This window comes from Anguilla anguilla, chromosome 16 (assembly GCF_013347855.1).
Source record: "Anguilla anguilla isolate fAngAng1 chromosome 16, fAngAng1.pri, whole genome shotgun sequence".
Lineage (NCBI taxonomy): Eukaryota > Metazoa > Chordata > Actinopteri > Anguilliformes > Anguillidae > Anguilla > Anguilla anguilla.
In genome coordinates, this window is record NC_049216.1 from 30,860,946 (window position 1) to 30,882,559 (window position 21,614).

Sequence of the window (21,614 nt, forward strand, 5' to 3'; positions counted from 1 at the left end):
TCGTTCTTCAGATTCATGATTTAAATATGTCTAGCAAATGATCGACAGGTGACAGGCGTTTCTGTTGTTGTGAAATACAAAGTATTGTACAGGTAGGCCAAGGGGAATTACAAATGTGCCCATGCCTGTTTTACCACTGCTGTGTTTAGGACACATCGTGCCAACATATAATGCAGACAATATCCCATAATGTAGTATCTAGCAATTTCACAAAGCAGATGGTGCCATATTTAGTAGGATTGTTAAACGTCATTTTAATAATTGACATTTTACAAGGCGACTGCAAATTGATCGATAAGCATGTCTTTCTTTTTAAAGAAAGCAAAAGAACTGGCTAACACTCAGGGGAATCAGAGGTCAAAATATATAAGTTATTACTTTGAATTATGAAGCTCTCTGAACAACAGAACTTATATATTTATCCCCCCCAAACCACTGCTGTACAAGTGATTTATCATAATTTACTTCAAAGATAGTGTATTGTCCATTTTAAATACAAAATGCTACATTAAATATACATATTATAGTTTTAATACAAATATTCTCAGGTGGCGGCAGCGTTTAAGACAATTCTTAGATGTTACATTTTTTTTTTCTTTTTTTCTTTTTTTTTTTGGATTGGAAATCCAGATTTCAGAATAAGCATTTTCTCATTGAAAATAACCTTTGTTTCCTCAGGAGTGTTTTTTATTACTTTTTAACCAACACATATAATAAATAAATGTTCTTGTTTTTTTGGAGGAGGCCAATATTAAATGTTTGACATACCTTTCTTTAGTTCATAAGGGGAGTCTTTACAAAGATCTACTTGTGTTTGACTCCTGGCTTTGCTCTCTCGCACCAGTGCCTCTGCCCTATTTAAAACAGTCTGGTTTAATCCGTTAAAATGTGTCGTGGACCCCGTGCTGGAGCCGTGGTTACCGTGGAGATGTCCAAAAGTGCCGTAGTTCGTATAACCCGGGTAAAAGGGAGACGTGTAGTAAATAGGCCTGGAAAGTACTGTGCTGTTTGGGAACGGGCACTGAGGCGGTGACCGCGACGGCGACGACGCGTTGGCCGTGATGACGGAGCTTTGACCCGTTCCAGGGCCCTGCGGCAAGTCGCTGCTTCCCTTACACCTGTCCGAAGAAGTCGCAATCTCGGCGAGAGACCAAAGTTTTGGTTTTGGGGCAGAGGGGAGAGAATGAATCACAGACGTGGCGTTGCTGCCGCAGTTGACGCCGCTCGCTGCGCTCGATGTTTGCACGAGCTCAGTCGGCTTCTCTTGCACAATAATCTCGTTTCCGCGAGGCACGTTCGGGGGAGAAGAAGTGGTGGGTTTTGGAGAGTGAGACAATTCTGTCCGGTCCTCTTGTTCTTTTAATTCCGAGTCAGTCAAAACTGGATCCACCTCTTTGCCAAGATTTTCATCTTTAAATCTGTCGCATGTAATTTCCCCCGGGTTCCGTTTATGTTCTGCAGAGTAATAATACAAATTAAGTAAATGCAAACTTCCTTTTCTAATCATTTTGAGCCGAATCACAATTTGCAGTCTGTGCCTTTTTTTAAACGCCCTGGTTTTAGTCGTTCAAATCTCCATTCAGAAAAGTATTTAACAACTACTTCTAAATAATAATAATAATAAAAATAATAATAATAATAATAATGTCGTATTGATGTTATGAATATTATTAACACAATAATAATAATAATAATAATAATAATAATAATAATAAACATCGCTGCCTATGTTTCGGTAAAATTGCTATTTTCCGAAGCAATTCAAATAGTTTTTTTGATAAGAAATCTATGTCACCAGCAATACTGAAGCGCAAGTCAAATAAAGAGAGTTGATTATTATTTAAAGCAATTGTCCCATTATAAATAATTTACCACCATTAACTAGCAATCAATTTTGCGCCCTGAATGGAAACGACGCGGATGAAAAATTGATGAATTTCATACAGACCTGACTCGGTGTCTGTCGAGTCCCCCTTGTCCGTGGGCTTGTGTGGCTCGTCGTCGTCGTTTTTCTCTAAATCAATATTTTCGTCTTCCTCCTCATCCTCGCTTCTGTTCCTCGGGGTCCATGTCATCTTGTTCTCTTTCTTTAGCCTTCTCCTGGCGTTGGCGAACCAGGTGGACACTTGTGTGAGGGTCATTTTGGTGATGATGGCCAGCATGATCTTCTCGCCTTTCGTGGGATACGGGTTTTTCCGGTGCTCGTTAAGCCAGGCCTTTAGAGTGGCCGTGGCGTCCCTAGTTGCGTTTTTTCGGTAAGCAGGGTCTCCATAGGGATACGAACCCAGGGGAGCCGCGTAGGGGTGATATCCTATAGACCCAGCCATGCCTGTCGTGTGGTCGTATGGGGAGCCCTGAAAAAAAGATTAAACACTTGATTTATTAAACAGTTTTAAAATGGGGAAACTACTATTATTAAACAAAAATCAACAAAACATTGGATACGAATTGTAATAATAGAATGCATTTAAATGTGAATAATTGAAATATCGGAATAGACTAAATGTATATATTATACCGTGACATTACTGTAGAAGCCGTACAATTAGAAAAAAAAGTCCGTCAGTTTCGTTTCTTTAACTATATATATTGTTTTTAGGTATTTCAAAATAATCGAACGTGGCTCATTTATATTTTATTTTAAGTTGACATTTATCGAAGTAAAATTTACTAGCCGACTGTGCGCAACAATTTTGGTGCTTAAAGTGTCAAATTTGATTCTGTTCTATGCGGTTAAAAGCCACGTCTTTTACGCAAAGAATGCTTTACATTAAAAACCACAACGGTGTGGCTAATTAAGTGGGTCATGCAGAGAATATACGTGGATGATAGACATTCATTATAAATGGACTGGTCTATATACTACAGCTAATGCATTCAACTTATGTTGAACATTGCATTAACGAAAAAAGTATGATGTTGGCTTTGGACTGCCAGATAGCCTACGAGCTGATATATATTTAAAAGAAAATAAAATAGGACACGAATACCAGCTGGGTGAATGCGAATCACTCAAGTGGAAAATGCATGCAACCCACTCTAACAATTGTGTATGCGAACACAATCATGTTGTTTGATATTTAAAGTCATTTTCAAGAAAACCAAAAACAGTATTTGTCCAATTCTCTTATAAAACAGGTTGCATAAATCTTATTTTATAGTCTTCCGCAGAGCAAGTCGCGTATCCTTAATTTTGCTCATAATGCTGTAAATTAATTACATCTGTGGTCTGTAGCATATTTTCTGGTCGGGTATAGGTGATTTGTAAAGGGATTGTACTTACTATTGGGATAAACTGGAAACCAGCGGGTAATGGGGAAACAAACATCACATTCACAGATCTGCTTTCAGTAGCATAATGTGTACAATAACACGGCTTTGAAAGTTTTTACAAAGCCGAGCTGTGTCTGAACTGTAGCCGAAGAACGCATAGCTATCGTTACAGGAAGCCACTCACCACATACGAAGTAAATGTTGCTGCCGCCGCAGGGTCTGCGCTGTATTGGAGATGTGAGTTGTAGCCAGGCGAAGGACTGGTGAACGCTGTAGATCCAGCATAGGGAGCAAAAGCAGACCCCGACGAAGATCGTCCAAGTTCCTCGGTCCTGGGTCCAGAAATGACGCTGGTACTGTACGCCGGGCACGAATACAGTGCCAAAGAAGCTGACGGCTGATACAAGTAGCCCTGAGGATACGCCATGGTAAAAAAACCCCGAAAATAAGCCACTTATTTGTGCAGTTTTCCTTTATTTGCTCCTGCACTTTCTGATCTGAATCATAGAGACTCGCATCGACAGACTGCTGTCTGTTTCTCTCTGTGCTTACCGTAAAAAATAAATAAATAAAAAGATTTAGATTGCGATATTTGGTTGCTGTCAGCTGCAGCTGATCGGCTGTGTTTACTTGCTTTCAGCCTTCTTTTTTGGTCTCACTCCCTCTCCTTCTGTCTCTTTCACTCTCTCTCTCCCTCCCTCTCTCTCTCACTCACTCACTCACGCTCTCTCTCTCTCCCGCTCCTTGTCATGCACTGCAGAAATAGTTTTTTTGCCTTCAGATGGGGGACTTTGCTTTGGAAAATGTCCTGCCAAGATGCTGCTAACTTGGAAATTCAGGATTCTGACGCCTACTACGTGCGTTACGCTCCTCCTTTCTGGGTGTAGTCAACGGAGGAAAAAAGGCGAAGCTTATGCTGGGTCACCACAGCCCCAGTATAATGATCGATCCCAGCTCCCTGCCTCTCTCTCCCGCGATTCCTCCCTCTCTGTCTCGCGCCTTCTTTCTGACTGTCCTCTCTCCACTAGGCTACTTAACGAGCCGCTTTGCTCGCTAGACTCAAGCATCTGGATGACAATATACTGCCAGCCGCTAGACGAACTCCCAACTTTCTGCTTCTTCTTAAAAAAAATAAAATACTTGAAACTATGGCGAGTAATAGCAAATTCACCGTTGTCTGTCAGTGGGGCTCGCCGGGTTTGACAGGGATAGATTTCTTTTTTTCTTTTTTTTTCGTTCGCTATATAGTTTTATCTTGGCCATTTTCAACGTTCGCTGACTGTTAATAACAAGGTTACTTAAAAAAAGAAGACTCATCCAGTGAAGCTGCGAGTATGTATGGATACTAATTATAAGTTTATGCATACTTAAAGCAGAACCGATGATGAAAAGAATAATAATTTGAAAATACTTCTTAACGAAATATTTAACTTGCATTAAATTGCATACACAACAAATCTCGCTGTGCTAAATCAAATCCTAGCAAGAGTCCAGCAGACAATATTCACTCTTTTTGAGTTTTAAAATACTGAATTTATTTTGCAGTGAACATTTCCTTCTGTAAATGTGCAAAATTATTACCCCCATACAACGTAAGAAGTTGACTGTTGACAGGTAGCCTATTGACTAGAATGGCTATTTGCCAGTATATCCAGGAATAACCCAGCCAGTCATTTCTTCCTTGGAGCTCACAAAAAAAAGAAAAAAAAAAAAGAAGAAAGATCTAAACGACGGGGGATTATTGCCATAAGAACGACGATGTAATCTGCTTTGATGCTATCAAATAGATTTCCCAACAGGAACATATCCAGATTCATTTAATTCCGTCTGTTTTAGTAGCTGTGTTAATCTAACATGTCAGATATCACCAGGATATAAAGCGACGTACGTTTTAATATCCGAATTTGACTCGTATCGCGTACTTTACAAGGACGAGTACTTCTACTAATAATGGGCTAATAACGACGTTACTATTCAATTAAACCACTCCTGGTTTAGGCTATCTGTTTGAAAAATGTTTAAATAATAATAATAATAATAATAATAATAATAATAATAATAATAAAAATGCGTTGTATTATTATTATTATTATTATTATTATTATTATTATTATTATTATTATTATTAATAATAATACTTTAGTTATATTCGGTTTATGGTGAATCAAACTTACACGTCTGAAACTCACAATGGCCGTTCCTGCAATGTCAGTGCAGTAATATAGTGGAACGAGGTGAAGAGACGTCGAAGTCTCCGGCGCACCGAAAGGGATCGCTGTAGGCGCTGCTAAAAACTAGGCCTATGTGAATTCGGTCACATGTTGCTTTACTGTGAAAAAAGAACCTCCGGGAATTCCAGAATGGGTGACGCTGATGTACAGCCATTCACGTCAAGACTTAGAAAACAGTGTACGGACGTAAAATAAATTTAAGAGAGAATGATGACACCGTTTAATGTATTAGGCTATTATTTTTTTAAATATTATGATGATTATTATTAGTAGGCTATTATTATTAGTATTGGTAGTAGTAGTAGTACTCATAGTTGAATAAAAGGGCTAGTAAGGATGTAAGACTAAATGCACTGCCATCCTCTTAGATAATTATGTATGTATATTTACACACTCTTTACACTTTTCAATGAAATGTAGAACTACAGTTCCCTTCGTGCTTACCTGACGTTAAATATCATTGACCAATATATTTTTACCACTGTAATTGACGTTGCGATTGGCCAATAGTGTGCAGAGTAATAGAGAACCAGCGTGCCAGTTGTCAAGGATACGAAGTAGAGTGAGCCAATCCCAAATTCTGATCCTGGGTCGGTTCTATCTATTTAGTACATGATGGTTGTGATGAGGAATGGGGTTGCATGAACTGATCCTGGATTGGCTCTTGGGGTTGAACGTAAACTGCATACAATCATACCGGAAGAGGTGACTGCCGGCAGTTTGAAATGACATCACAATTCATTGAAACATTGTTATTGGCAATAATAACTTCATCGACTCCAGCTCGAGTTTGATAAGGAGATTATTGTTTCTGCAATAGAAGAGAGAACAACAGAAAGCAATCATATGAACCTGGAAAATAGATTGATGACCGCCCCCGAACGACCAGACCTGGACGAAAAAGGTAGGCACTGATTGCACGGTCGGTTAACTAACTGCATTCTGAAACGGCTAGCCTTCACCAAACTGACCGAGTCACAGCTTTCAGCATTTCTTATAGAGATAATATTATAACGCACTAGATGAAATGTTGGCTACTAAATATGATGTTATATGTGATGCTATTTTTCAGTTTCCTGTTACTGTAGATAACTGAAGGGTCAACGCTAATCCGTTAAACTAGGTAGAGAGCTGGATATAGTGAAATAAAAATAGCTTAATTTGTTTTAACATTTATCTTAAATCAATTGTAGAGAATATTATTTACACTACACGTAAGGTGGTAGGCTAAAGGGAGTCGTGTAATTTACGCTTGTTCAGCCTACATTTTTACGACGAAAGGATGCGTGTGGCTCACGCGCAAGTTATGGGCTAACTTCACTGAAAATGCGACGTGTAAAAGACAAAAGTGACTTAATTATAGGGTATATATTGCGATACTTCATCCACTGATTAATCTACGATAATTCATATGTACATTCTGTCATAAGATTGTGGATCGAAGGAGCTATGGGGTGTGAGGATACTATGAGTACAAGTAGGCTAGCCTACAAACTGAGTGTGCCATGTGTCTTCGGTTGTGGATCAGGCTCGTAATGCCTGTGGGAGTAGGCGTAATCTAATTTGGATTGTCTATTATTAGAAAGCATAAGCTATCTATTTTAGCGGACTAATTGCAGTGCTGGTTCACTCGGAGGTTGGTGAAAGTGTTGCCGTGAAGCATTTGGCAGCATTGCTGGAGTTCTACGGTTTGCTAGCTGCTATCTATCTACATCAGTGGCAAGTCGGTATCGTAGTGTATACAGCCTTCAAACAATTCGTTCTGATTTCTGTGTCTTAAACCGATTAGTTCACGCCTGATTTACTTTGATGTGCTGTGTTAGCTCAGGAGTTTTTCCACTTGGCATCTGGCTGAAATTTAAAAAATGATTTTGATCACCAATGAGATGCATTTCTAGAATGTACAGATTATATTAATTTACGTGCACTTGGAGGCATTTCGCGTTGCATTTAAATTTTGCATCGTGTCACAATTTCGGAATCTACACTCATAGTGTAAAGTCTTAACTTGTGATGTTAATATTCAGTAGCTTGTGCTTAAATTCCCGTTCTGAAAACGACGCTTTGAACCTGTAATAATAATGATGGTGTGTCTGATATTGCTGTTGCTGCTGTTATTATTATTTACCTTAAGACTATTTTCTTTTTTTTTTTCTGCTAACTAGTGAAGATGCATTGTCATTGTGTGTCATAGCATTTGAATCATCTCTCCAATATACAATGAATGTTGTATTATAATTTCATAATTTTTTATGTCTCTTTCTTCATCAGACATTCAGATTGACAGCTGTGCATATGTCCATTTGTAAGGACTTTTATGTAATGGAAATTCAGGTAAGGCAAAAATTTATCCTCCAGTCAGAATAAGGTGTTACACAAAGCGTATATGGGAATTCAATAAATACCCTTCACAGTTGTCCTCTAACGGCAAACATGGGTACAAAGACATATGCACATTTATTTATTTGTTTGTTTATTTATTCTTATTGTGCAGTTTTAAATGCATTCTGATGTGCAAAATGTAGTATATACCTACAAAACAAAGTATGTAAATGTAAACCGTGGTGCAGTAAAACTGTCCAAAAACAGTAATGATCATGTGATTTGAACTCAGGACGATTCATTAAATATCATTGAAATAATGTCGGAAATGAGTCATGAAAGTTGATCTTGAAAATGTGATTGCAGAGCTCGTTCACGATAAGGTTTTATTTTGCGTCCGGTGCTGTGCCTATTAAGAGGCATATCTCAGTAAGTCTCCCCCATATCCAAAGAAACAGAGTCTTGAACCTGTAATCCCGATCGGTTTAACAAGGGAACCTATCCGCCGACCCCGCCAGATCCCACTGTTGTCTTTTGACAGCACTAATTATTTTCTTGTCGTTTTTTTTTTCTTCCGACAAAGGTGATGGTGGCAATTACATTGTGAGCACAATTTAATTAAGAATCGGGATCGGAGTATTGTTTTCAGCCACAATGTAGGCCAGTTTTGTTACTTGGCAATAAAGCGTTGCATATGGTTTTCTTTTCTTTGCTAGTTGAATTGTGGGGGGCGGGGTGGGTGGAGGAATCCTTATCTCAGGTAGTTTCTTAATTCACAGGATCCATGATGTCAGTTGACAGAATTGTAGCTGAAGTATTTAGAATCCCGGCAAAGAATGTCATGTGATCATAAGAAGGCCAAGTTACTCACATATGCAGATGATATGTTAAATATATAATAAATGTATAAAACCCTATTCTGAAAATCGTAGCGCTAGCCAAATGATCAATATAGAAATAATGGTGATACATTATTCAGTGACACATTCATCAATATGTCTGCATAACAACTGTTTTAAAAGTTATGTTACCAGTATAATCTTATATTCACTCTCTATTACCTATGAATGTGGTGTTTTCACTGAAAGCACCCGAAATGTAGCTAGGTAACATGTGAACCAGTAGTTAGGTTGATGATGGTATATGTCATTAGCAAGTTAGACATACTTCAATTATTTTATGTGAATTATCTGAAGCTAGCGAGCTTGCTGGACAACTGTTTACATTTTAAATGTTGTGCACCTTGATTGCCAGCCAGCTGTATGTATGAATGAAACCAGGCAGATGTGGCTTTCTAGCAAATACAAAGGTAATCGGAGTAGCTAATAGACAAAGCTATTAGCTATTCCAGGCTCGCTATCCCAGTAACACAACATGTTGCACTTACACATGTAGAATCATTTGCACATCTTGGTGGAAGATAATTTGTCATCTTTGTACCCTGCAATTGGCTCCCATGAAGAGGTGTTGTTATTGGCTGATGTAGTTGGCTGTCGGTGTGATGTCCAATGGGAAGAATGAATAATTGTGAGGCTGGAGCATTTTGGTGCGGGAACACTAAGAAGGAGAAGCAGAAGATGAAGAAGAAGAAGAGAAGAAAAACAAGTTCAGGGTACAGAAAACTGTATTATTATTTTTAAAGTTATCTAGTTTGTAGTCATAAGTGGCAACCAAACACAGTGCCGTATTGGTATGCGGTTTAACACATCTTCAACACAGTCATCCTCAGGATGGCTCATTGTAAAGTTTTTGGAGTTTTTGTGAATAAAGCGTTTGTCAGTAATACTAAAAAATAGGCAGTTTATATGCGGTGAAAATCCATCACCTCTTAAGAGATTTTGCTAGTATGCAGCGATAGGAAGGAAAAGCAATGACTTTGCTCTAGTCACTGAATGCGATGTACAGTAGTAGTGAAGAAACACTGTATTCATTCCAAAGCAAGCTAAGCTAAAGATGCCAACCTCAGAATGTAAGTTATGGTATACTACACACAACACACTGCTACATATGCAGACCCTTCTTATTACTGGTGTTTCTGACTTCTCATAAATGAAGTGTGTACTGAGCAACTTGCATCACATTAAACAAAAGGGTCACAAAAGAAATGAGCTTCACAGTATTTTGTGAGTTGCTGTTTCACTAACAACCTATAATTGATATGAGGGTCAGCTAAAAACATCTACAGTTTGTATGTAATAATCTCTAAAGTTTTTTCCCCTTATAATCTATTAATGTATCCTTTCATTAATCAAATGTAAAAACACAGATACAGTAGTATTATGTGACAGTACACAACAATTTTAACCATTATGTGCTTAAATTCATTTAAATTCATTTGAGTCTGAGCTTAAAATCCTAATGCCCTGACATTTGTTATGCTCTGACCTTGTAATCATTCTGTGTACAAGAAATGCAGCATTACTAGGATTACTTACAAATTGGTTTCGCCATATTATTTAGCTTTCTTCGAGGGTACTTAACCAATTGTGATTGATTACACTGTCATGCTGAGGAAAGGCAACACAGGTGGCCATAATTGTGTTCAGTGCAGTTCTGGGAAAATATTTTGTTTAATTTGTAATGTAGGGCCTGTTTCCTTAAAGTGTGGTTGATGATAACTGAATTTCGATATACCTTGCATAAAGGTAACGACACAAAACATCTCACAATGTTGCTGCAGTGTGGTGGCAATGTTATACAAACCATTCTAGTTACATTGTGAGGACATTTTGCGTTAGCTGTGTAGCTAGTGTAGTACAGGTTAGAAAATTGAATGAATATTGACTGAAAGCACACGTGGCTATATTGTTCGATTTTATGGAAAATGCCAAATGTGTTTTGGGTGTTTTTATGTTTTTCCAGGCATATCTTCATTTTTTTAATTTTTTTTGGTGGCTTATCTATATCAGGTATATAAATAAGTAAATTAATTTTTCCTCATTTAACCAAATGTACTTAATGTGCGAACACTCCTGGGTTTCATCTAAATAAATACGATATATTCAGCATGAAGATTTAAACCGTACCACACCTGGCCATTTTTATCCAGGAGATTTTATCCTGAAATTGTCTGCTTTCAGATTAGCAAGGAATTGAGCTTATAGTCTTTAACCAGGTATGTGTCCTCGATCTTTATGACAATAATAAGGATAATAGTGTGTGTCTCATAGCCCATCTTATAGAAGTAGCCCCATTAATCAGCTGGGAGAAGGTGTGAAATATTGGGCCAGCCGTACTGGTTTCAGTTGGAGGCCACGCTACTAATCAAGTGTAGTTGAAGAGGCGGCAGCCATTTAAATTAAGTGTTTGTTTATACGGCTGTGATGCCACTACCCCCCCCCCCCCCCCACCCCCCCACGCCCCCATGTGCCTCCTCCTGTTGTGCACCCCTGAATGGCAGGCCCCCACAACCGCTAAGTATTTAACTGATGACACTATTATGTGAAGTGATTTTGAAATGAGAAATTTCAGACAAAAGATTGCGCTCGCTCCTGTCTCCCCCCCCCCCCCCCCCGCCCGGCTCCTCTCCGCTGGCTCTGCAGATTATGATTGATTTGTTTGTGACAGATTGCAGGAAGCAGCCATTGATTTTTAAATGTTTTATCTGAAAAATTATTTACAGTTGTAACCGTGGGGGGAGGTATTTCACACGGACTGTCAGCGTTTGAAAGACCGGGATAATATTCTCTGCTCCGTGACAAGACAAATTACCTGTAATGAGCACAGTAGCTGAAGGGTATACTTTTATTTTAAAATAAGTCAATAACCCCAGCGACTAAACGAATATTGATTCGGGCTAATGAAGCCTGAGTAATGTGAAAATGAGCTCTTGGAGGGGGCCCCGCTAAAGGATTGCCTCTCGGCGCGGCGCAGGAGCGGCGCGGGAGCGACCGCGTCACTCGCCGCTGCCCTGCGAAACGATGCAGATTACGGGCGGATCATTAGCCGACTTAGCGCCGCTTCTTAACGCGGAGGCTACTCCCATCGCTCCTCCTGTAATATGCGCCGCCGCCGCGGGCGCGTTCTCCAGTACGGCCTTTATTTTCAGACGCCTTTTTAAAATTTTTTTATGCTAAACACTTTTTGAGGTTAGTTTTGGGAGGGAATGGGTTTGCAGCACCGAAACCGATACGGGATCTACGTTTTATTTGCGGTGTGCACGTAGGTATAAGCAATGCAGGTGAATATCGAGTTCCTATCTCAATAGGAAAAAAGGGGTTTAATACTCAAAAGAATATCAAGCGACTGAAGGGTACAATGTGTGATGAGGCTGTTTGAGTTGTGTGGAGGATTTTGTTTTAGATCCTCCGCGTGTGGTGTGGCTGCTCAGTTCTTCCAGCTGTTCAGACGCTGCAGACCTCTAGGTTCCTTCCTCACAGCAGGCTCGAGGTTTGTTGTTTTCGTTCAGAAGGTGCACGGGTTTGCTTGATGAACAGCTGTTGGAGAGCACGTGGGGGGCTGGTTTGAGGAGCCCCCCCCAACCCTAACCCTCCACCCCCCCTTCCCCCCTCCCCCCCCCCCCCCCCAGGGTAAGTGGGTATGATGGCCATTGACACTGCAGGAGACCCCTACTCAGTCAAGTGACAGAGCCACTCTGTTTTGCAATTCTAGAATGGCAGAGTGCCGCAGAGTCTCGGTCGGACGTCATGGAGGAGGACGTCATGGTCCTGGACGAAATCCGTCGTTCTGCACGCATACACATTGGCCCACGCCCCCACGTGCACGCACACGTGCACACACGCACAAAATGCAATGCGTCTGATCAATTTCCTGCTCAAAGTTGGGTGTTGATGTCTTGATGGCAGAGTTTGTTTGGGTGGTTTTTGACACTGCGCTTTTGACAGTAGGAGTTGTGAGCTCATTTTCTCGGGTGAGACATTTAAACTCAGTCTTTGAACAAGACGCTTGTGTCTGTGCGTGCTCCTGTAAATGTCCGGTAATGCTGCTCCACAGCTATATTGCAAGTTCAGTACACGGTATAAGCCGCTGCTTGTAAAAGATTAGCTGAAGATGCTCTGTCCTCTGACAGAGAGTGGCTGGGCAATTTTAGCTCTCAAAACAGAATGTGAAGGTATGAGTGAGACTTCACTTTGACGTTTTACGTTAAAAAAAAGGGGGGGGGGGGTGCCTTTTTCCTGTCTGTGTGTTTCTCACACGTTATTCCAAAGACATTGGATTTTGTGTTAGAATAGCAGAGCTTTGCATTAAAGCACTGCGACTCTTGTAAATTCCTCAAGAGACAAATATTGATTCATTCTCTAGCCAAGCATAAGAATGAGCGTAGCACTTCTGTTCTTCCGTTGCATACAGGGATACAGTAAAGCAAAAATAAAAAAATAATAACTTGCAACACTGCTGCAATGATTGCTACAACTGATTTATTTTTGCCCTACACACGCTTGCACATTGTATGTTATCAGTCAGTGATAATTAAACGGCAAAAAGGATGGAGTCGGGTTGATGCTCTGTGCTGTTAGAAGACTGTGTGGTGGCTGTATGGATGTGTTCATCTTGGATACTTTAATCATGGACATGGTGGTTATTAAAAACCCACAAGGCCCCGGGGACTTGTACGTTTGAAGTCTTCCCAAACCTCACCTCACTAAATACGGTACCTTGCTGGACCACCAACTTCCAACAGTCTCATCGTTGTCATTAAAGGGTATATGCACGCAGACACCAGGAATTCACATGGAGCTGTGACCACTCCTGCATCCTCAAGTGCTGGGACATTTCAGTCCATCAAAGCACGGAAAAGAGGAATATGTGGACAAAGAAAGGAACACTGCTCATAATCCAAAGTGCCACCCCCCCTCACCACCACCCATCATCAGTGACACATGGTGGAGGTAGTGTTATGGCCAGTGGCAGGCATACACCTTTCCCTTTCCCTTATTGGTAGTAGACTATTCTACCTCTCATGACAATAAAAGCATTGGGATTGTCTGCTTTCAAATGGTGAGTATTTTTTATTTTTTAGCAATATAAGGTTAAAAGTACCAGGTAAAAGTTCTAGCCTTGGCATTCCCTTCATAGTCAAAAGAAAATACAGACAGTGCACGAGCACAAAAACAACAGCAGTCTGTTTGTGTTCACTGTAAAGGACAGATGTTAAAAGACATCAATCTCGGGAGTAAACAGTTCTTGAGAGCGGCACATAATTACGAGCGATTGTTTAAACAGCCTCGTAATGCACGTGGCTATAAATAAAATCGAACACTGTCTCCAGCTAAGCTGCGATTTCGCCGAAGATGTCGTAAATGCAACGTCGGCAATGGGCTCCTCTCCAATTGCTAAACGCCGAACCTGTAACTTTTCCCCGCTTCCGACATCCTTAATTTTCAAAATGAAACGGTTGCACGGGAATGTTCAGCACAAGGATGTAACCGTTGTCCCTATACTAAGGCTTTGTCCAGTCCTTGCTGCTAGAATTTTTTGTCTGTTGTACTCAAACTTAGGCTTTAATTTCAGTTTCCAATTCATTCATCCAACGGACGCGAGAATTGGTTTTAGGCTTGCGGACTGGTGGCGAAACTCTCTAATTAGCAGCTTCGTTGGGCGGGAAATGTGTTCTGTGACGGATTCTGAGGCTGCGTTGTTATTGTTTTTACAGATTAGCCTTTGATGGCGTGTCTGCTTACCTTTGTAGTCGCGGGAGTGATGTTTCATAAACACCGAGACTGGAATAAAAATTCCTCTCGTTTCAAATTTAGATTTCTCTCTCGCTTGCCGTCCTGCATTCCATTCATGCTCGGTTGCATAGTTGCATTTTCTCCATTCCGAGTTTCAAGATATTGAATTTCCGCGAATGTCTTTGTTGCTTTTAAACAGATACAGTTCCTTTGTTGTGAGTGTAGCCTCTAATCTGCTGAAATAATGATGCCAACAAGGCCTTCTTTTTCATGCACTCTGGAAAAAATTGTAATGAAATATTTGAATGTACTATTCTTACTGGAGTGACAAATAAATAAAAAAATACCACAAAAAAATGTGTGACTTTAAAATGTGACAAAGGAGCATATTATGAATATGATTTCATCATGGACACTGTTTTAATGATTTAAAAGAGGGTTTTTGTATTATTTTATAATTCTTAATATAACTGACCTGAAAATAAAAATAAAAATGAAAACTCATCTAGCTATCAATCCCTTACCATAGAGCAGTTCTAGTTTATCCTTCCTCTTCTCAGAAATTTGAAATGTATTAATACTGCCTACCAAGTAAACAGTTTGAGGAGAACTGTCCCATGGTGCTCTTTTGACTTGGATTTCCATGATTGCTCATGTAATTGGATCATTTCTCTCATAAGTTTGCTAATGTAATTGGTATTTTTCAGTATCTGAATGATATTTACTGCCACCAGTATTACTGCTTGACGTGGTTGCACGGTACGGTTCTTCAGTAATGATTATGTATTTTTTAACTTCTTAGGAAGGCCATAGGAAGATTTCTGTGTATCTAAACGTTTAACACCATCTGCCATGCAATTAAACAAGAAATGCGCACAGTAAAAATTGAAGCATTCCATACGCCCCCCCCCCCCCCCCCCTTAACACTTCTCACCCAGTACAGGTAGTGCTGAAGATTTGGAGGATATCAGGCAGTATACCTGGCCTTTGTTTTGTCTTTAAAAAAGAAAAGCCCTACAGGTATTTCCTTTCTAAAGATGTGCCTGTCTGTTTCCTTGGCAAGGCGACCTCACTCACAATGTTGAAATCCGCGCGCTAATGCAAATTATTTGTTTCTTAATCTACCGCCGCCCTGTTCCCTGTGATTATTATCCGGCTCCCTGCGTTTACGGTGAAAATGGCGTCTGAGGCGGCTCACCTCCCTGCATTGAGACGTCTGCAGCCCAAAGTGCCGCGCACGCCAAATGAATGTAAATAGAACGGAAACATCAAAGAGCGGTTTCCTCCGCTGTTCCACCGGAGAGGGTCAACACAAATTTATTGAAGCGTCATATGAGAAGGGAGGGGGCCCCATTTATTTATTTATTTATTTATTTATTTATTTATTTATTTATTTATTTATTTATTTATTTTTATTTTTATTTTTTTTAAGTGGTAGCTGTGTGTCGCTTTATGTCACCAAAGTCCTAAGCTGAACACAGGCCCCTGCCATTAAAGCAGGTAATGAAATGTATAAGCAGTAGGAGGGAAGGCACACAAAGAGCATCAGCAGTGAGCACTGTTATAGGCTGGGCAGAATGATTCAATTATTTATTTATTTCATTAATTTTTATTTTTAAATTTAATTTAATTTTTAAAGTTTTTTTTTTTGCACAGTACAGTTTTAGAGGGCCATCTCTGGCTAATCGCTCCACATGCAGTGTTGCATGTAATTGCTCCCCCCCAAACGTTTGCGTTTCGCAGCTTAACGCTGGGTGGCTTGACTCCGGCTTCCTCATCTTTCATCGCCACGCTGAGGTCCTGCAGTCGGGAACGTTAAGCTTCTTCTCAATGTTTTGAAAACAGTTCCGCGAGGGGAAAACCACAGAGAGGTGCACGGCTTTGGGGTCACCACCCCCCCCCCCCTCCCCTACCCCCCCTTTGTGGCCCTCTGTTTAAACAGCTTTTGAAATCAGAGACCAAGATGGAGTCAGAAATCGCCTTATTGACTCAGCCCAGGAGCAAAAAAATGGACACGGGGGGGGGGGGGGGGGGGGGGGGGGGGGGGGCACACGTTTCACCCACATGGACTGCAGCACAGAGGAAGTTAGCTCTCAAATGTGTTCGGGCACAAACCCCCCCCCCCCCCCCAAAAAAAAAGTCCCGTTAAAAATGTTATTTTTAGATCCTGAGGTTTCACTCTTTCAAAATAGTTATTTAAAATCACACCTTCTCTCTGTTTCTGATCTTTTTGTCCACCCCTTCTCCTCCTCATCCCTCTATTCTTTTTTTTTATATTGGAAGGGTTGTCTGTCAGCTTTGTGACACCCCCTCACCCCCCCCCCCCCCCCCCCCAAATTTGAATATTGATGGGGTGAAACGGTGCAGGCTCGGCCTGAAAAGGACAGTGTGCGCCGAACAGGTAGAGAGCGGTGGGGTGGGGGGGGGGGGGGGGTGTGGGAGAGGGGTGACATAATGGCTATTAGTTTGATTTCATGGGCTTCCTGTGATCCCGGCTCTGACGGGAGCCTTTGTCTTATCAGACGCGGAGAGCTGGGCACGGTGCCTGCCCGCTGTCTCGCTGCATGATAAGCAGGCCTCACCAGCGGCGGCGCGCAGATCTCAACTGCCACCTTCTCCGCGCTCTTTGTCTGCGCGATGCGTCTCGTGCACGCGGAGCGAGTCCGCGTGCGCCAGGCGTCATGGCTGTAATTCACGAGATACGTTCAACAATGCGATTATTATACGCGATTATATTTAACTTTACTTTTTTTGCTTTCCATCCTGAATTAATTTTTGTACAAAAAAAAAAAAGGACTTGAAACCGTTTCTGTCTGTTCTGTCTGGGTGTTTTTTTTTTTTTTTCCCCTCGTGCATTTTGGCCTACGTTTGTGCCAGCGGCTTGTGTTTGCCATCAGAGTTTGGTTTGTGGTGCCGCCAGCGCGTTTGTAAATGTTTTCTTTGCAAATAAAAGCAAAATGTGTCTCACCACAGATCATTTTAAGGGGCGGCGTGTGTAAGGAAAACAATAATGAAAATACGTGTCATTGTCTTTCAGCCTTGTCAGCATTCTCGTTTATTATGGGCAGCTGAAAGAGAGAGAGGAAAAAAAAAGGTTTGCGTAACTAGTGCCAAGATCATCCTTCGGCCTACAGAGTGGTTTCACTCTAGAATATCATAACAGCGTTTATGGAAGAGATTCATGTTACTGCCCTTGCAGTTTTTATTACATCAGACTGTGGTAACTAAACATGTAGTAATGATTTGCTGCTGTTTGATTTTCATCTTGCTTTGGTTATGTAGAATGATTGTTCTTCATTGTAGAACTATCTGCTGTGTGTTCTTAACTCTTTATCTTTATTGTCTATATGCGTTTCAGGGTTTTAATATGGCGAAGTGAGTGTCTGTTTCCATTATAAATTATTAGAGTCCAGTTAATTCTTCGTAAAGACATTTTCATAAGATGAAATACTTTTTTTCCCCATCTACTCTTTCTTGTTTCTGTTCCGCACAAATTAGCTAAGGTCCTGAAGGGCAAAATGACAAGAGGTTACTCGTCGACTGTGTGTTTAATTAATTGAAAAATGCTCAAATTGCTTTTACAGTTGTTGCGTAAAAGTTTTTAAGAAGCGGAATCCGTGTTGCCAGTGCTCAGCCATAATTAGCACCCGTGGGAATCGAAAGGTTTAGCATTAGCGACGTTACAGCGCGTGGAACACAAATCTCTGTTTTAGTAATGAAAGCTGTACGGTGTGAGTGCACAGGGCTGAAAGGACAGCTGTGACAAGGGGAGAAGCCTCTGGTTCTGCAGCAGGACGCCTCATTGGAGAGCTGGGGCTGCCACATTTCCTATTTGTAAGAGATATGCAGGCTTAATTCCCAGCAGTAACCCCTCACCAAAAGTATTTAGATTTCTAATTGGATGAAGGGCCAGTGCTTTTGCGACAGGATCTCGACCCCCCCCCCCCCACCTCCCACCCCCCTCCAAATCCACAGCCCCTACAGCCCCCCATACACAACTTAACACTCCGATTTGTGTCAGCTCAAGAATGTCGAAGCGAGGAGGGAGAGGGGAAAAAAAGATTTAAAATAAAGAAAAAAAAAAAGCAGATTAGAAGGGGAGAGGGGAGCTCTTGTTTATTCAAACTTTAATTACGTGTGGAGGGTAATTGCCGCAGTGATACGGTGTGGAAAGTGGGGCTGCGGGGGGGGGGGGCTTTAATGAACCATGCTGGGGGATGGCAGCCGAACCCACCGGGATTCATTGCCTAAGTTAACTGTGGAACAGTGTTTGGTTTGGACTCCGCCTGAACGATTGAACCGTGTTCAGCTTCTCGTTATTCATTTCGCACAGGCCGCGGAGACACCCAAGAGCCGACTGCCACACAAGCTCTACTCTAGCTCTAGACTACCAAACGAAAGGCTATGAGAAACAACCAAGGTCATGTAGGCCTGCCATCCATACATAGAATCAATAAATGGTCAGGCGTTAAAGTAATTACAGTTTAAAAATAAAATGGATCGTGTGTCTATATAAATAAAACACGGTGTAAAGCAAAGCCCTTTTGCTTGATGTTATAGGTGTGTTTTGTTTACTTTATGCTCCTCCTTTTATAATCCTCCAAATAATTGGGCAATTATCTCGTGGTGCCCAAATGTGTTCTGTGTGTGTGTGTGTACAGTATGTGTGTACAGTGTTGAGTCACTGCAGAGGACAGCGCCTCGTTTGGACAGGGGATTAATCGCGTTTGTTAATCTGTTTGTTTTGTGTATTTGGCCCTGGCGGTAGCGCTTGTGATGCGCTGGGAAAAACAGGTCTAATCTGTGGAAATGTGGCCTGAGGGGGAGCCGGGCTGAAGATTGCCGCGGTGGCTCCAGTCACGCACACCAGGGCCTCCTTCTTGGCATCGGTATATAATTCGTGCTAATCATACTGCATAATGGATTTCTGTGGCCGCTCGTTTACTGTCTCTTTCAAAAAAGCCCTTGCTTTGCGAAAGGTGTGGAACACACACTTCTGTTTGCCCGTTGCTTTTGAGGACCGTGTTTTTGTCAGCCGAAGGAGTCGACGTGCTTCTCAGCGCGGCACCGCGGGCTTGGGATGGCTCTGGAATAATGTCACTTTTCTATGGACCGAGAAAAGCCGTCAATTAGGTACAATACCAATTTGTCTGCTATTTAGGAATGAACTGTTTGGTGACAAAAAGGCGACAACAAGCGTTCGGCTGATAATTTAAACATAAGCTTCTGATGGGAGAACGCTCTTCAAAGTGTGAAATGCACCTTTTCACAGAGCGTGGATTACCACAAATTAAAACTCTCCAGTTTCATCAAACAACAGCACACCCTACGCAAAGCTCTCGAATAAGGGGGGGAAATTCATGCGTAAAATTACTGTCCTCGTACAGAAAGAGGCATTACCCACTAGAGGGAAATCTGCTAATTGGGATTCACAAAGTAGCTCAAACCTCAAGTTATTTTATTTCCCACAATAGCATGAATTCTGTTGAGGGGAGAATTTGGGGCGTGCCAGGGAGCAGGGAGCTTATAAGCATGTAATGGAAGCGTTTTGAGAGAACAGTGAAGCCCTCTTCCGTCTTGAAGAACCAAAACGGAGGGGGGAAAGCCGTCCTTCCTCCTCGGTTTGTGCTACGTGGGGGGGGGGGGGGGGGGGGGGGGGGTTAACATGAAATAATGCAGAGGTAGACTTTTCAGGACAGACTTTGACTGAGCAAAGTGACATTTCTCGAGCAGTTTCCCAGGTGGTGGCTACGTATGCTCAAATTAATTTAATGAACACGGTCCCTGTTCTTGTTCTAAGGAACTCATTGTCGCAGAAACTCTATGGGTTGACTAGTTGTGCTTCCCTTATGGATAATGCTAGATGTTTGTTTTGTGTTCATCTGTCGTCAACTCATTTTACGGGCCATTCATAACAACTCTGCCATCATGTACTGCCCATGTGTCAAACTTTGCCTTGTTGCTCCTCTCTGAAATTTCCACAGACACCGCGAGTAATGTACAAAACAAATAGCACATAAACGGGAACAAGACCTGTTCACAGGGTAATTTAAAGGACGATGTTTGCGTTTTCCCGTCAGTTCATAGCAGCTTTCACGAGAGGGAGGCATTTTTCAGACTGAAGGGGAACTTTTTGTAAAGAGCAGGGCCTGGGTACATGGAGCGCAAGGCTGTTTTTACACCCAAACTGGGAGGATTCGCACACATGAGAGCGCCCCAGTGTTTACAGTATTAATAGTGACACTAAACTGCCACTCAGACCTTTGAGTTAATTGTGACTACAGCTGGTGACATTTATTTAACATTTCATGGAAGCTAATAGACAGTGTTTGGTGCTGTTTGCTTTTCGAATGCCTGAAACAAGCGCCAACAGGCATGCTAAGACAATTCCTCAATTAAGCTTCAGCAAATGTTAAGTTGTATGGGTGTGAGTGCATGGCACACAGTGGTACACACACCGATCCATTTATAGTAAATAGCAAATAATGGTAATAATTATGTTGTGTAAGTCGCTCTGGAGACCAATCCTGTTTGTGGAGATCTACCATCCTGTGGTTTTTTCATTTCAACCCTAATTTGGCACACCTGACTCTACTAATGACCAACTCAACAAAGATCTCTAGCTCTTAGATTGGGGTGTGCTTTTGCTAGAGTTGGAGTGAAAACCTACAGGATGGCAGATCTTCAGGAACAGTGGTAATATCAATGACAATAACGAGAATAATAATAGTTTATTAAGTTGTGTGTGGTTTTTGTCATGGCGTGTGCGCTTGCAGTGACCGCTGCATTTTGTTTTCTGTTGTCATTCTCAGGACGATGCTCCGGATCCCTCCCCGCTGTCCCGGGACACACCGGTCCCGGGGGGTCTGCGGGAGTCGCCCCTGGCCCCCGCCGCAGCCGAGACGGGGTGTCCCGCGCAGGCCAGCCGTCCAGCCGATGCCCCCCATTCCCCTGGCGGAGGAGGAGGAGGAGGAGGAGGAGAGAGAAGAGATGAAGAGGACGAGAGAGGCGGCTTGGTTCCGGCGGTGGTGATCACGCAGGCAGATGAGGTGAGCGGCAGACTACACCTGCTGTAAAATTCCCTCACATCTCCCCTGCTCTGTATTCATAGCTCTCATCTGCCCCGCGCCCCTCTCGCACCCTCCCCCCCCCCCTC

General features: G+C 41.8%; 1 protein-coding gene and 1 long non-coding RNA gene across 2 annotated transcripts; one reads left to right on the top strand and one right to left on the bottom strand.

Moving 5' to 3' along the window:
* Positions 1-229: 229 nt before the first annotated feature.
* LOC118214918 (iroquois-class homeodomain protein irx-5-like) lies at positions 230-4,298 on the bottom strand. The gene is made up of 3 exons (XM_035395209.1): positions 3,458-4,298; positions 1,949-2,354; positions 230-1,455 (listed from the first exon to the last, which is right to left on the bottom strand). The coding sequence occupies exons 1-3, from the start codon at positions 3,698-3,700 to the stop codon at positions 752-754; spliced, it is 1,353 nt and encodes a 450-aa protein (XP_035251100.1). The 5' UTR covers positions 3,701-4,298; the 3' UTR covers positions 230-751.
* A 1,742-nt stretch (positions 4,299-6,040) lies between these two features.
* LOC118214797 lies at positions 6,041-21,398 on the top strand. Its single transcript, XR_004762685.1, has 3 exons — positions 6,041-6,408; positions 7,776-7,838; positions 21,271-21,398. It is a non-coding gene; the product is annotated as an uncharacterized LOC118214797 (long non-coding RNA).
* Positions 21,399-21,614: the final 216 nt, after the last annotated feature.

Coding starts and splice junctions, on each gene's coding strand:
- LOC118214918 (XM_035395209.1), bottom strand. CDS start 3,700: ATGGCGTATCCTCAGGGCTACTTGTATCAGCCGTCAGCTTCTTTGGCA. Junction 2,355..3,457: donor CAACATTTACTTCGTATGTG/GTGAGTGGCTTC, acceptor TCTTTTTTTCAG/GGCTCCCCATACGACCACAC. Junction 1,456..1,948: donor CTCGACAGACACCGAGTCAG/GTCTGTATGAAA, acceptor ATTACTCTGCAG/AACATAAACGGAACCCGGGG.